The 15,901-nt window shown below is 42.6% G+C and overlaps 1 protein-coding gene across 1 annotated transcript in view; it reads left to right on the top strand.

Moving 5' to 3' along the window:
* The first annotated feature begins 2,147 nt into the window (after window positions 1-2,147).
* Window positions 2,148-15,901, top strand: part of DGKK (diacylglycerol kinase kappa) — a 101,123-nt gene continuing 87,369 nt past the window's right edge. The window contains exons 1-3 of the mRNA XM_026449786.1: window positions 2,148-2,963; window positions 3,211-3,492; window positions 4,704-4,739. Coding sequence (XP_026305571.1) covers window positions 2,148-2,963; window positions 3,211-3,492; window positions 4,704-4,739 — 1,134 coding nt within the window. The remainder of the gene's footprint in view (window positions 2,964-3,210; window positions 3,493-4,703; window positions 4,740-15,901) is intronic.

The following is a 15,901-nucleotide window of genomic DNA, read 5'->3' on the forward strand; positions in this document are numbered from 1 at the left end:
TGTCAGGTTTAGTAAAAAGCAAAATTTAAATGTGAGATATCTGCCCCTTCTAAGGACAGGGATTCCATTAAGGTGTGAGAGCCAGAGAAGTGATCCCCAATCCTGGGCTTACTGGTTGGTCAGTTCTGGCACTTTTATGAGCCAGATCTGATAATGATATCTGGCACCTGTATATTTCAATCCTGAACTCTTAAGGTTAAAGGCAGCTTGGCTACTTGAGGTGTGGGATAGGAGAAAGGAGAACAAGCCCAAGGAGGGTGAAGAGAGTGGGCCCCTAAGGTGAACTTACTGGAAGGAGGACTACCATGTGAGGGAATGGATAGGGCTCACCTCTCCTGGTCTTCCCATCCCCAGAGTTTAAGGACCTTCCCTGCACGAGCTTAGTAGCTGCCAAGCAGTGTAACATATCTCTGGAAAGGTAGGCTTAGGCTGTGATGCTACAGCAAGGATCTGGGAAATGCAGACCTCACCAGAGATTCTGGTTTTTGGAGGGAGTTAGGTGAGACTGTGCTCTTGTGGTATTATTTATTGCTGAGACATAGTGTAGGTAACAGAAAGATTCCAGAAAATTCTGGCTAGGTCAGAGTCCATTGGCAAAAGAAGAGGGAATGGTGGGGGATATGGTCTGGGAGTAGATGGCTAGAGAAGGGGCTGCAGAAAGAGGGCTGCTACCCACAACTGCAGCATTATGTGTATGGGAGATAAATTCACTTCTCATATTTCAAATCAGGCTTACAGATAGTTCTCCCCCATCCGATCCCCCCACCCAGCTGTGGCTTAACGGGTAGTCTTCTCAAATTTTAATTACAATTGGCAAGATATTGGCGTCTCAAGTCTAGGTCTAACTGAGATGATGGTTTGTATGCATGTGTAGGTGACTATAACAGAAAGAGCTTCTAAAGTCTCCCGATGTGGTGGGAAAGGTGCTGCGCTAGGCATCAGCCGTTCTCTTCGCAACAGAATCTCCCATCTCTAACGTCAGACTGCTTCAGGAGGTGAAAAAGATGTGGGTGTTGCAGAGAATTTCCCCAGCCCAAGACACACACACACACACACACACACATGCACACACACGCGCGCGCGCGCGCATTAACAAGTTTGGGGGGGGGGGGAACAACTCCTGCTGGTGGCTGGGAAATCCAGCTAAAAGCACAAGGCAGGCTCCTGTGGCATAGGCGAGCCAGACAGATGCCCAGATAGCTGCGGAGACCAGAGTAGCCTCAGCTCCCGAGCGCTAGCACAGCTGCTGCTGCCGGGGCACTCTCGCCTTGCTCTCGGGGAGGCTGTAGGCTGCGGAATGCCGGGGCTCCAGCCTCCCTCATCACACTCCTTTCCCGAATCACCTCAAACTCTGTACCCAATGGCAAACCACTTGGATCTGGCAAAGCTCAGAAATGCAAAAACCGAAGGGGGGCAAATTGTACTTCAATCAAAAGGAGGCTGAACACCCCCACCCCCGCCACCACACACACACACACACACACACACACACACACACACACACCATGCCGCTTAATTTCTTTTCCAGGCTTAGATAAAAAGTATTACTTGCCCATCGAGGCTTGGAGATGGGGGGCAAGAGGTTGGTCCGAGGCTAAGCTCACCTGCTGCTGAGGTGAGAGAGCAGACACAGGATGGAAGCTGTTCTGAGCAGCAGCTCATGGCTAAGTGATTGGGGAATTGCAAAGACCCTCAACTTCGCCTCTGGCTTTTTTTTTTTTTTTTTTTTTTCCTTCATTCGTGTTACTAAAGGGTTAAACACGGCCAGGCTCCAACCCGCCCCCCCAACCTCCACGCCGCTCCACTCCCCCTCCCCTTTTTGTCTCTTCCCTCCCCTCCCGCGCGTCGCTAGGAGGTCATCAAGCGCTCTGCCCAGTCCGCGTTCGCAAGCCCCTCTGCTTCCCGCCCATCGGACCCGTGGCTGCTTACGAAGAGGTGTGCGCTCACTGAGGGGCGTGTTCCAGCACAGGGAGAGGCTGAGCGCCTACGGGTTAGACCTCAGAGCCCAGCCAGCCATGGAGTGGGATGGGGGAAAGTTTGGCACCCTGCGAGGGGCTGCCAGACTGGAGTGGGCGGGGCGCCCGAGGGTACTTTAGCCCTCCAGGCTTAGGGACGCAGGCTGCCCAGACCTGAGGCGGTGTGCGGACATGGACCGCGGAGCTGCCGCGGCCCAGGGCACTGCCCCGCCTCAGGATGGAGAGCAGCCCGCTGAGTCTCCAGAGCCTCCGCCGCCTTGGCCGCCGCCACCACCACCACCGGCTCCGCCGCCGGCTCCGCCGCTGCTCTCCGAGCCTTCGCCAGAACCTGTACCAGAGCCCTGTCCAGAGCCTGCTCCAGGACCCTGTCCGGAAGCGACCTCAGAACCAGCTACAGAACTGTACACGGAACCGACCCCAGAACCAGCCACAGAGCCGGCGCCAGAACCTGCCACAGAGCCGGCCCCAGAACCTGCCACAGAGCCGGCCCCAGAACCGGCCCCAGAACCTGCCATAGAGCCAGCCCCAGAGCCTGCCACAGAGCCTGCCCCAGAGCCGACTCCAGAACCTGCCCCAGAGTCGGTCCCAGAGCAGGCCCCAGAGCTGACTCCAAAAGTTACCCCAGAGCCGGCCCCAGAGCCGACCCCAGAACCTGTGACAGAGCTGGCCCCAGAGTTCTGCCCTGAGGTGCCTCCAGAGTCCCGTCCGAGTCCAGCACCATGTCTATTGCAATGTCCGGTGGACACTCGAGAGAGGGGTCTAAAGACCTCGCCATCGCCATTGCCATCGCCCAGAACGCCAATGTCGTGGTCCAGAATAAAGGTAAGCAAAAGACCCCCTGGAGCGCGGAAAAGAAGCAAGGCGAAGTCAGATGGCTATGGAGCCCGCGGGACTCCAGGTACCCCTTGCATCCCGCTTGTCTGGCACTGGCTGGCCAAGATGCTGAGAAAGATGCAGGGATTGGGGAACCCGGGGGAATGGGAAGGGGTTGGGAGGCGGGAAGCAACATGTGGGAATTGAGAATGGGCTGTTTGGGGCTAGAAACGGGGCTGACAGCAGGGAGGTGGGAGCAGTTTTCCCCGTGAGGAGAAGCGACAGTGCAGTGAGCGCCAATGTCTTGAAAGAGAGGATGAAGGTACCCTCGAGCAGCGCAAGAGACCTGGAGAAGTGTTTAGGGCTGGCCCCGAGTACACAGCGAACGGATTGAGTGGGGGCGGTGGGACACACCTCTTAGCCGCGGTCACTGCCGCAGAGGCCCAAGCTGCGGAGCCGCCGCCTGCTTGGCCCCCCTCCCTTCCACTGGGGAGGGGGCTCCTCAGCTGGGCGCAACTGGCGGCGCTCCAGGGAGGTGCCCGGCGCCTCTGCCGGCTGCTGCGAGCCGGTACTCCCAGTGGGGACTAGGGGATGGGCGGTGCCCACGCGCACTGCAGGGGAAGGGCAGAGTTCTCCGGGAGGAGGGGGAGAGCATGCGTGTGTCGAAGCCACCATTCCATCTGTCTGCAGGATTTCCCAGCAGGTAGGTGCAAACGCAGTGATACAATGATGCGCAGCGTCACAAACGGGGCAACTGGCATCCCGCACCAGGGCCAGTTGGAATGGTACAGGAGTCCTCGTTTAGAGACACGAAAATAGGAGATGGGATTGCAGAACGTGTGAAGGGGAACCTTCATCTCTACCAGTCTACCGCGACGCCTTCTAAATCGTTACACTTGGCCGGGAAAAGATGAGTGGAGAATCCTCCGGCGCTCGCCCAGGGGGAGTAGGGAGGAAAAGGGTTTTCGTGTTTGCCTTGGACCCTGAAACCCCGTCTGCTCTTCAGCGCAAGTATGCCTGTCCTTTCTGCTTTCTCTGCACTCTCCCTACTCTTCCGTTCCCCTAAACTTCGTTCCACCAAACTGTGAAAACCATGATAATGCACACACATACCTCAATTTAGCTTCCCCTGCAGGAAAACATACACAAGCGCGCATTCTCACACACACACACACACACACACACGCGCGCGCGCGCGCGCGCGCACAAACGAATAACACAACACACGAACAATACCGGTCCATCCTGCTGCCTAGCAAACCATAAGGACGCGGCTCAGGAACCCTTCTGCTGTGGACCGCATACTTATAGAATGTAGAATGCAGTAGGGGAGGGGGCAGAGGTTGGCATCACGAAATGGAAGCGCTAGTTGCTTCCTGAGTTGTTAGTAGGGAGGCTTGAGTTTGCAAAATATCTGCAATGACCAACGACTGAAAAAGAAGGCTAAAATGAAAAGTTTCGCAGAGAAAAGAAAGTGCAGAGGTTTAAAGATAAATAAAAGAAACAGGACGGTGGGAGACTCTGACAATTTTTTAAAAGTCCAACACCCTAGCTCTCACACCAGGGGGTGTATTCCTCCCTTTCCTGAAAATACCCTTTCCTGAAGTGATCTTAAGAAGGGCAAAGTTGGGGTGGCTAGATTTGGGAGCTCACCCCCACCGGGTGATAGCTCTTGTCTTTCTGGAAGAGTTTGCATTAAGCTGGTGGGAAAGAGACAAGCAGGAATCACCTGACCTGTGGCCATCTTAAGCGAAATTTTGGGAACATGGCTGTGAAACTGACACGTGGGGACGTAATACCCAACGAATGCATCTCCTCTTTGGCCTCTGGAAGGCTGACTGGAGACCAGGACCCTTCCCCCAGTGAAAAGCATCCCCTGCTCCTATGCGAAAGCATCTCCTACCTGTTTGACAGGAAAATGTCATTGCCAGACAGATGAGGAGGATTAAGGTAAGGGGAATCAGATTAGTGTCCTCTACATAGTGCCCACTCAGACGTGCTGGCTAGCTGACCCATGGACATTTGGCAACATTGGCAGGAGACCAGGATCCCAGGGGTTTGACTTTGCCCTTAGTAGAGCCAGATATTGTTTGAATCACTTATCTGTAGAATGGGGTTAAGAACCATGACCATCCGTTAAGAAGGCCATGCAGATTAACTAATCAGTGGCTCTGGAGAATTTTAAAGGATGCAAAGGATCTAGGTACGTGCTCAAATTAAATAGCTTGGAGCCAAACCCTTTTACAACACCCTCAATGTTGCTGTGCAGTTGCTCTCTGGTGCAGCTGGAAACATCTGATCTTCAGTGATAGGATCATTCTCTCCTGCATCTTCCTCAGACAAATGGCACCTGTAATCAGCTGGCTTGTATCTTAACATTCAAGGCAAACAAGTTGTCATCTTAGCTGGGGTGATGTTGTTTTCAAACACTGCCTCCTCAAGGCAAGCTTGGGGGGAAACAGCTATGCAACACGCACAGGCGTGCACACACCCCTAACACACACACGCACATACTATACATACGTGCACAAAATGTCAGGGAACAAAACAAAATACAGGTCTCATCATGCAATGAAATCCTCCATAGCAAGTGTGAAGCTATCCTGATAACTCAAAGGATGAAATGAGCAAAACCAAGTGTTTAAATGTGACTGCAAGTTTCTCCCAGATAATTTTGTTGACTGGTATTGTAGCAAAAAAACAAAATTTTCCAGCCTTGTAGTCTGCCCTCTTTTGGGATTTCAGGAACGTTTCAGAACCTGCAATTCTATGCCAAGCATGAGGGTAGAGACTGAGGAAAGGTGGCTCATGTTTTCTTTCCAAACAGCTACCAGGATAACACAGTCAGTCTGTGAACCAAACATGTCTATTTCTTTCCTTTCTAAAATGTTTCAATTCCCAGGAAATGAGCCATGGTCTCCCACCTGGTGGCAGCAAGTGTAAATAAGGATGTGTGAATTGGTTCTTTAGCAAGGCTATAACTTTCTTCCGGGGAGGGATGGGGCTTATGTGAAGTAGACCATGTTTCTTTCTCTCCCATCAGCTATGCTTGAAGAAAGACAAAATTTTGTTTATTCATTGGGTTTTGACCAGCTATGAAATTAAAATCACATCATACAAGTGATTTATGAAAATCTGGGGGGAAATACACTTTCATGGCTTTTGGGGGAGATAAAAGGGGTCTGTGTATCCCTCCTGATGACTGCACAGTAATAATCATTATCCTCAAACCATATCAGGACAGCTTTTATGTACAAAACTGGTATTTTTGTACATTTTCTTGCAAAATAGCAAGCATTTGTTTATATGATAGCTGGTGATTCCTATCAGAATATTTTAGTGATTTCTGAGCTTCTCAAAAATAGGGGTGGCCTTTCTCAGTGCCTAGTTCAATGCAGCCCTCCTTGGTTTTGCTTAATAAACACTTGCTGAAGCTTGAAATCTATCCATTTCCAGCAATGTACTGGCTGCTGTGAATGAATAAAAATTTGTTCTCATTGGTTTCAGAGTGAGAAGTAAATGCTTATTTAAATGGCATGGAATATATAGCCCTTAAGGAAATACAGTCAATCTTTCCATTTTCAGAGTGGTTACTGGAACTATAATTAAGAAGCAAATTACTAACAATTTTTTTAATGGCTTGGAAAGTGCCCTTATCCCATGCAGTCCCACCAGCAGCAGACTAATAATGATACTGTTAGCTTCAGGGGATAATAAATTTTTTTCCTAAGTGAACAGAGTATCTGCAGTGACTGTAAACAGCTTTGGGATTATAGATTCAAATGTTTAACCTGTTGAAGGTCAGAATGAAATTACTTTCTTTTCTCTTCAGTTTTTGCCCCCTCCTTGCCAAGTTTTGATGATACCATCTGATTGATTTGGTATATTCTAATAGTTCCTAAGCAGTCACTAGAGGATGTTCTAGAAAAGATAACAAAGTATTGGTCAGTGGTCTTTAGTTTCTCAGAGTACAATTCTTATGCATTTATTAAAATCTCCAACTAGGGATTCTGCAGATCTGTAGCCCAAACAGAAAGTGCCTCCAAGGAAAGGCACAAAAAAAAAAAAAAAAAAAAAAAAAATCCATAGAAACCAGGAAACAATTCAGGGGTATTCTCATAAGGATTCTATAATTCCTTCTGCTCCTATGGCCCTTTACAGTTTGCAGAGTCCTTTCCTCTGCATTATTAACCCTTTTATTTCCTTGAACAAAGCAGCAGGTGGGGGAGGACAAAAATAAAATTTGACAGCTTATAGGATGTAATGACTGAATTTTCTATTGTAGTTTTTTAAAAAAATCTAACATATGGCCTTTTGTGATACATAGGATCCTCATTTGTCTAAGAACAGTCTTTTAGCTGACATTTCATCAGCTCTGATATTTTTTCCAAAGCAGTGGTTGCTGCTCCTCTTCTGATGCTCCCAGAGGGGGCCAGCATAGAAGAGGAGCTTGAGAAGACAGGAGAAGAGGCAGAGACCCTGAACCGATTACTCACAAAGACCTTTTTTGTTTGTGTGTGTGTGTTTTGTAAAGGAAATAAATTGAAATCCTGCTAAGGATAGGGTGCCCGACCTTTCCAAAGCCCACCCACTATAGTTCTTTCAGTGGAAAAAAAATAAATTTAAAGGAAAAAAAAGCAAAGCAAGCAAGCAGCCATTCTAAAGGGAGATGCCCCACCCTCACCAAAGCAAATAGATCTTATTCTCAAAATAATAAAAACAAATTTATGAATTTTAAAAAGGAAAAGAAAGAGACAGTGACCCCAGATAATGAAACTTACCCCTCCTCTGAAAATTGTTTTAAGGAAAAAAAAAAAAAAAAAAAAAAAAACTTCCAAAAAAAAAAAATTCCCCCCCCCCTGAAAAATTTTTTAAAAAAAAAAAAAAAAAAAAAAGAAAGAGCTTCTAAAAAGAAATTCTCCTCACCCTCATCAAAGCCCATGGAATTGATATCCCCCAAAGAAAAATTTTAAAATGAAAAAAGAGAAATCATCATAAGTTAAACAGTATTTCTAACCTCAAAATATTCATGAAATTTATAAACTTTATTTGACTTCCAGCTCATGCTCAATCTCTTGAGAAAATTAAGGGGGCAAAAATTGAGGGAAGGTCACCAACCTCATCAAAGCTTCCTGATATTATTTTTCCCAATTACATAAAATGTGCAGAACAGGCAAATCCTTAGAGATGGAAAGGAAATGAGTGGGGCAATATGGGAGGTGGAAAAGGGAATGATGGCTAAAGAGTACAGGGCTTCTTTTGAGGGTGATTAAAATGTTCTAGAATCAGAGAATGGTGTTGAGTGCACACTAAAAGCCACAGAATTGTATGTTAAGATGATGAATTTTATGGTATGTAAATTACATCTCAAATTAAAAAAATAATTAAAAGAAAGATATCATCCCTCTAACCACAAGAAAAGAGACCTAGTATTCTCCCCAAAACAAAAAACAAACAAAATTGAAAAAATGAACTAAAAGAAAGGGAGATCCTCTTAAACGATCTTTAACCTCACCAAGGATAATAACCTTTATTTGCCACCCCTTCAATTAAAAAAAAAATAAGGAAAACAAGCAAAACAGGAAATCCTTTTAAGGGCAGATATTCTCAAAAATCATAAAAGTTAAGGAAATTTATGAATCCTCCCCTCTAGATACACACATTTTAATTTAAAAAAATAAATATTAAAGGATAGGTCCCTGATTATACGAAATCTCCTGAATTTTTAATTCCAAGAAGGGTGGGGGACGGGGAGGGGAGGGACAAGAGAAATACCACTCCTCCATGACTAAAGAACATAAACCTTATTCTTAAAATACAGTTTTTTAAAGATTTAAAATAAAATGAAGAATGGAAAGTTATATGTGTAGGTGAAGAGGATATTACTAATGAAACAAAAACAAAATCCTCTTAAAGAGAGGAAGTACTTCAGTGTCACAAAGACCCATGAATTTTTCTGTCAAAACACAACCAAGAAAAAAACCCGATTTTTTTAAAAGAAGAAAAAATAAAAGAAAATCCTTCTAATGGGAGTTGACAAAAATTCACCCAAAAACTTCATTCTTTTTATTTTATTTATTTATTTTTAATTATTTTTTAACTGATGCATACTAGACGTACATATTTTCAGGGTACATGTGATAATTTAATATGTTTGTATAATTTACCAAAAGCTTTATTCTTAATATAGAATTTTTGTAATTTGAGAATAAATAGAAAAGATAGGGGAGAAACACAAAGCCAAGAAAGTCCTCTTAAACAAAAATATTCTCAGCCTCAACAAAACCCCTTTTTTCTCTCAAAACAAGCAAATAAGTTTAGAATTATGGGGGGCGGGGGAGAGAAGAACACGAACAGTATATATTAAACAGAAATATTTTTCTTAAGGGAATGAAGATGCCCCCACACTCACCAAAGTCCTGGAATACTTTTTCTGAAAACAAAAAAGAAACAAAGAGAAGGAGAGAGGGAGAAAGAAGGAAGAGAAGGGAGAATGAGAGAGAGAAATAGAGGGAGGGAAGGAGAGAGGGAGGAGGGAAGAAGGGAGGGAAGGGGAAAGCCGGACAGGGAGAGGGGAGAGGAAGGTAGGAGCAGGTAGGGAGAGACTGAGATAGGGAGAGGAAAAAAGAGGGAGAGAGAGAGAGGAAGGGAGGGAGCCAGAGAGAGAGACAAAGGGGAGAGGGAGAGGGAAAAAGAAAGAGGGGGAGAGAAGGGAGGAGAGGGATAGAGGGAAAAAGAAAGAGGGGAGAGGGAGGAAAGGAGAGGGAGAGAGAGAAAGAAGGAGGATGGGGAGAGAAATTTGAAGGGAAGGGGAAAAGGGCTAGCTATGATAGAGTGAAGGAGGTAGAGAAGGCGGGGTGAGAAAGAGAGGAAGAAGAAAATTAACAAAGGGATTATTTTTTAAAGGATCAAAGGAAGAAATTCTCTCCAGGAAAATGCGCCAACACCTTACTGCAGACATTGCATATTATTCCTGATGACTACCCTCTCCATCCTCCACAATAAGGAAAAAAAAATAAAAACCCCACAAAATCTCTTTCTCAAGCTTCTTCAAGGTGGGGAATGTGTGTGTGTTGGGGGGGGTGGGGGGGTGGGGATGTGCCCAATGTCACCCTATCCCAGAGACCTTATTTATCTTTCAGCCTTCACTGTTTTATAAAAAAAAAAGCAAACAAACAAGCAAACAAAAAAAACCAAACAAACAAAATCAAAAAAAAATAATAATAACAAAAATAACAAAAAAAGGAAACAAGGAAAGGAAAAGAACATCTTTCCAGGAGAGATGTCCCCATTCTAATTTTTCCCAATAAACTGTTTCTTTTAAAGAAAAGGAAAGAAAGAAAAATCCTACTAGGGAGGGCTCCCGAGCCTCATTAAAACAAGTTGCCCTTGTAGGTCGTCTCCACAAAACCTACTTTTTAATGGAAATCCTTCAGACCTAAAGAGACATGCTCCCCCACCTCTACCAAAAGCAATGAATCTTTTCCTCTGGAGATTTTTAAAGAAAAAAATCTTCCATTGTAAGAGGAGATACCTTCAACTTTATTAAAATCAATGAACTTTATTCCTCTCCACATCCAAGAGGAGAAAAAAATATTTGAGGAAAAGGGAAGAAATCCTCCTAATCTAAGGCAAGTTGGCCATAATCCCTCCAACACCAGTGAACTTTCTTCCTGAGATTTTTTAAAAGAAAAAGCAAACACAGAAAAAAACCTCTAAAACAAACAAAAAAACCACTCACTTCTCCCACCGGCTCCACAGACTCTGAAGTGTTGTACAAAGAAAAGGTACTATCCCTCTCAAATGGCACCAGTGAACCTAACATTCAGCACTAAGGCTAAAGGATGATACATTTTAATCCCAGGCTGGCTTCCCGCTGCCCCAGTCTTTTTCTGGTTACCTTCCCCATCATCCAGGTAGGTGACACTCCCAAGAAAGGCACTGTCCAAGGGAAAAAGAATTAGGAGGCAAACCTGCTGCGGAAAAAAATCATACCTCTTTTCCAAACCAAACAAATGATTTGGGAATTAGCTGTGTCATTGTTCCCATCTAACACTACAGAGAATTAAGAATTAATGATAAACTCAAAGGCAGTGACACTCTTGCTATTAACTACCAATTAGTCAGACACCCCTACCTAACAGGGAAGGACCCTTAGCCAACTCAGTAATGGAGGTGATCCATCCTCCATTATGTCTCGTTATGTGCTGGCTTTGATGTCTATTCCTGCAGAGTGATAAAAGGGCTTGATTTTCACAAATCCATAAAATTTGCAAGTCATATTTATAAACAGAGAGTAAGACTCAATTAATGTTTTCCAAATTTTAAAATTCATTTATTTCTTTAAAAACGTAAACTGATACCTGCTCTCTATGTGCTATGTGTTTAGCATTGTGCTAAGCACTGAGGATTCTACAGTGAACAAAGTCACATGGATGAGACTTCCTTTAAGCAAAACTGGTAAATGAGAGACTCAATTACCAAAACAAATATACCGATGGTGGTTATTTGTTTTACCAGGTGCTTTGCCAAAGTATTCACTGTTAATAGTCAATTCTCTCAGCATTCCTCTACTTAAATTAAAATTCAATGTAATAAAATAAAGGAATGCATGCTGATTTCAAAGAATGTAGAAAATCGAGAAAGCTCCTAAAAAGTAAATAAAAATCATCTAGCACCCCAACACTCAGAGATAATCACTGTTAATATTTTGCTATATTTTTCATTTATTTTCTCTGAGTATTTGCTGATAGTCTTCTGTAGTAAGACTTTGGGGAATGCACAATTGTGTCTTGGGCTTTACCCTGCCCCAGTCACAGCCCCACATGCTTAATTATTAGATCGTGTTCATTATTCTAGCTTGGATTTAGGAAACACTTGTTGATTTTAGCTTAAAGTTCATCAGTCAAACTCCTATATGATCTGCTTGATAAACATATGCTTGAATCACAACCCTTCAGGGACATATTTGCTGTGTGAAGCAATAAGTGTATAGATTTTATGTAGACACAGTTGTTGCAGTTGCTCCCATATGCAAATGCAGTTTGATCTCACATTTACTTACTGCAATTTTTGGACACTTAGATGTTATTTGTCCAGCTAGCTTTTGTGACTTGGCCTTGGAGAAGGAGATCCAGAACAAAACCAACCTTATCTTCCCACTGTTAAATTCCCAAAAGGAAAAAATCTAAATCTCTCAGTCACTTTTAACTATATGCCAAAAAAATTAGTGATGGCTTTGTCTTTTTAACAAGAAGTTACAGCATTATGTTAAACTGGGTATGCCATACCCAGAAGGGAAGTAAGAATATATGAGAACATTATCCACAATTGTAAGGAGATAGAATATTCAATTCATCCAGCTTTCATTAACCAAGTGTGATCAAAAATTGAGAGAGTTAATAAACTGTACAACTCAACCAAGGTTGAATCAGTAATTTAAAAGGGAAGTGTAATGCATTATTGAGTAAGATCAGAATCTTGCCTGGTCACTAGCACTTTAGAGATTTTCATCTTCCAAAGCATTATAGGCATTTATTGTTTAAGCCTCTTGCTTTAAAGAGCCTGTAAAGGAAATATTGGCCCCTGTGGACAGGGATTCTTACCCCTTGTTTCCCTCAAGCACCTGTAGGATACTGAGGGATATGCTTAATGCTCCCCACCACCTGCACACCCAGAGCTTTGCAGTGTTCTTCTGAAACAAGAAGCAGTGGGTCTGAGGACTGAGCCTTTTCCCTGCCTCCAGGAGTAGAGGGGAATGAAAGTACGGCTTGCAGAACTAAATCCTGGATGTTCATTCATTTGCCTTCTCCTGCAGCAAATGTCTCTACCTGTTCTCTTCTGGAATTTAGCAGCTTGACGCAGGAAATGAAAGGTACCTGATGAGCAAAAATTGTTAAGCTCCTTTTGGCTGTCAGTGAAGAGACTTGAAACCCAGAAAGTTTTCGTTAACTCTGGGCTCTGTCAGTTGAATCCTCACTGTCCTCAAGTCAGCTCCAGCGTCGTGGTGCTGTCCTCTGAACCCCAACTCTAAGAGCAATTTCTCAGTTCCATTTTATAATAAACTTGATTTTTAATTTTCCCTTGATAAGTGTCACTTGCATTTATTATGTACCTTTAACATATTATTTCATGGTTTATTCACATCACTGTGCATGTCTCTTGCACTATAGAGGAAAATATGATGTAGCTTTATTAAAACAGCTAAGCGTAAACAATAAAGAGGACAGTAAATGAAGCTGCAGAACAAGATTCTTGATTTCAGAAAATTAACAAGTTGGTACCCTTCTCACTAACCCCAATTAATGCTTACTGTGACAATTTCCCTCCTGCCGAGCTTGAGTAAAACAACTTTCCTCTTACCCAGAATTCGGATATTGCTGTCCCTTTCTTCCCTACCTCACCTCTACTTAACTCTCTTTGACTGTTAAGACTAATTAAAATGATAATTTTGACATTGTTATGGTCTCCTCTGCTTTAATTTACTTAACTTGGTGACATGTTTTTTGTTTGTTTGTTTGGATGTGAGAGCTTCACTTTGGTTTCACATGGAATCAAAACACCCATTAGTGGTTCTCTTCATGGTTTTCTTATTATATTCCTTCGCACTTGTGAGTCCTCTTTCTAGAAATTCCTGAAAAAGCCTTCTTTTGCCTTTCCACAATTCCTCATTGGCACTGAACTTTTTGAATTTCTCTGCCTTTTTTTTCTAATGATGGAACACAAAGGTAACATTTCAAACAGCTTGAAAGGTTGTTTTTTGTGTGGGAAGCACTTTGTACCCAGGATAGCAGGTATTATCTCACAAAGTATCTGCTTGTCTTTTAAGTGTTCAATAATTAGGTACTTGGTGTTTTAAATGCTTTATAATATGATACATATTTGGAGGATTGTTACCTGGGCACTTAACAGTGTTTTACAATAACTGAAGAAATATTGGGACTTTTAGACGTGGTGGGAATGCATTATCGCTTTTCCAACCTAAATAATGGAACAAAATTTCCTACAATTCAAAATTCATCATCCAGCAAGTTTTCAGAGATGGATTATGTGCAGATATGAGAGACTGCCTGATAGCAAATTCACTTTGATGTAAGAAGTTTAGGGGAAAAAAATGAAGAAATTGTTTGAGGAAAGTAGAAACAATATATCCCCCTCAAACCTAGAGAGAAAACTGGTATTAAATTAAGCAGTGACAGTGAAAAGTATCAGAAGTGAGGTTATACTTGAATTGGGCAGGTGAGGCCAGGGCCAGGGAATATAGGGTACTGGTTGAAATATTGTAAAAAAGTAAAGTAGATGAGGCAAGTCCTATTGAAATTTTAAAGGCAACAGATTCCCTGGCAAGTAGACTCAGAAAAATAAATGAATAAATGCAACCGACAAAATTTTGTATATCACCTGATTAATGTTGTGCAATCATTGAAGAGCTGTTGATTAGTATAACATGGCTGAAGTGCAGGGTTGGCTGATGGGCATATAATTAAAAATTATCCAGCTTTCAATTTCTTTGTATGCCAAATTCCAATGTAAACTACAAAAGCTAAAATGAGAGAAAATAAATATATTATCTAGTGTCCTTTTTCTACTGTTTTGGGCCCTCTTTCATCCACATTACACAGTTACAAAAGTCTCATCTGCTTTCTCCATGACATTTTTCCTATTTCATTTCAGTGTTTTCTATAGTGGAAGTAAGAAACCATGATGAAAATCCAGTGAAGCCTTTTATCTTCACTATTATAGACCCATAGAATGTCCTGGAAAGAGCCTTTGGGGATCAGGTAGTCCAGTGGTTTTAAAACCTTTTTAGCAGTAGAATCTCATGTTTTGCTCAATGAAATAATACATGAAAGTCAGACATTTAACATAAAACATGCAGTATTTTATTAGTCCTCTTCTATGCTAAAATGGGTTTGTAAATAACTTAGCTTCCCAATTGCTTATTTTAGGCTAATAGGAGAGTGAGTTTGTGCTCTCTGTTTATTACTAGTTTCTTAACAAGGAGGCTGGTGATGCAGGAGCACATGGGACAAAAAGAAAAAAAAAAAAAAAAAAGAAACAAGTCAGGGTTTAAAATTTGGCCTGTAATATTCCAGAAGGTAGATCATACTTTCTTGGAAACATGGCCATTCTTTCAAGTTTCTTTCTTCCCTCCTCCTAACCTGGAATGTGTTACAACTATCTCATAAAGTGGGTTGTCATAATGTACACTGTCTTTGCTTATAGGGCGTTATTATTATTGGAGATTGTGTTCCTGACCAAGGACACTACACCAAATAAACTGTAGATATAACTAAAAATATGTGGTAAAGGCTAGTATATAACTGTAAGCCTCTGTAATCATTTAAAGCAGGAAAATTGTTCCAAGTCCTATAAAACAGGCATAAACGTACCATCCACATTGAATTTGTAAGGGGCCTCAGTGTACTATAAACTGTACATGAAGCACATAAAAGAGATAATTCTACATAACTTTAATCCATTGTTTGTTATTTATTTAGAAATTACACTCTGCCTGCATCCAGAAAAGATATGAAGTGTCTTACAAAATTAAACGCACATAAAACAGTACAATTAAGCACAGATAAAAACAGGACAAAGCCAGTTCAAAGCAGGAGTGAATCAGACCTAGAACAAATGTATGCTAGTTATAATAAACCTTAATTACATTTTTAATTAGCAGTACTTTTGTTTGCTGCCTTTGGTGGTCGAAGGACTTTGGGGAATGATTTGAATGACTCAGGCCTCTTAAAGTTGGTGTCCAAGGAAGTTTGAGCTGACACAATACATCTTCCTGTAGCAAGCTGCAGCAACCACAAAATGAAGAACTAAAGGTTGCCAGGATTGTGGTATAGGTGTTAATGAGCTGTCCTAAAAGTCTACAGGACTGGGTTATTTTGGTGTGCCTGCATTTTAATATGCCAATGTTCATGTCTGTGAGGCATGTCAGTATGGAATTTTCTCACAAAAATCTTTGCTCCGTGGTAACTTGTAGCAAGAAGTTGAAGCGTGTGGATTCTTTCTTAGATTGGGAGTCACTTTACTTTGGTGGACTCCAAAGATGGTGGTGCAATATGGGGTAAATTGCTTAATCTTTCTGTGACTTAGCTTTT

Source organism: Piliocolobus tephrosceles, chromosome 12 (genome assembly GCF_002776525.5).
Source record: "Piliocolobus tephrosceles isolate RC106 chromosome 12, ASM277652v3, whole genome shotgun sequence".
In the NCBI taxonomy this organism is placed as follows: Eukaryota; Metazoa; Chordata; class Mammalia; order Primates; family Cercopithecidae; genus Piliocolobus; species Piliocolobus tephrosceles.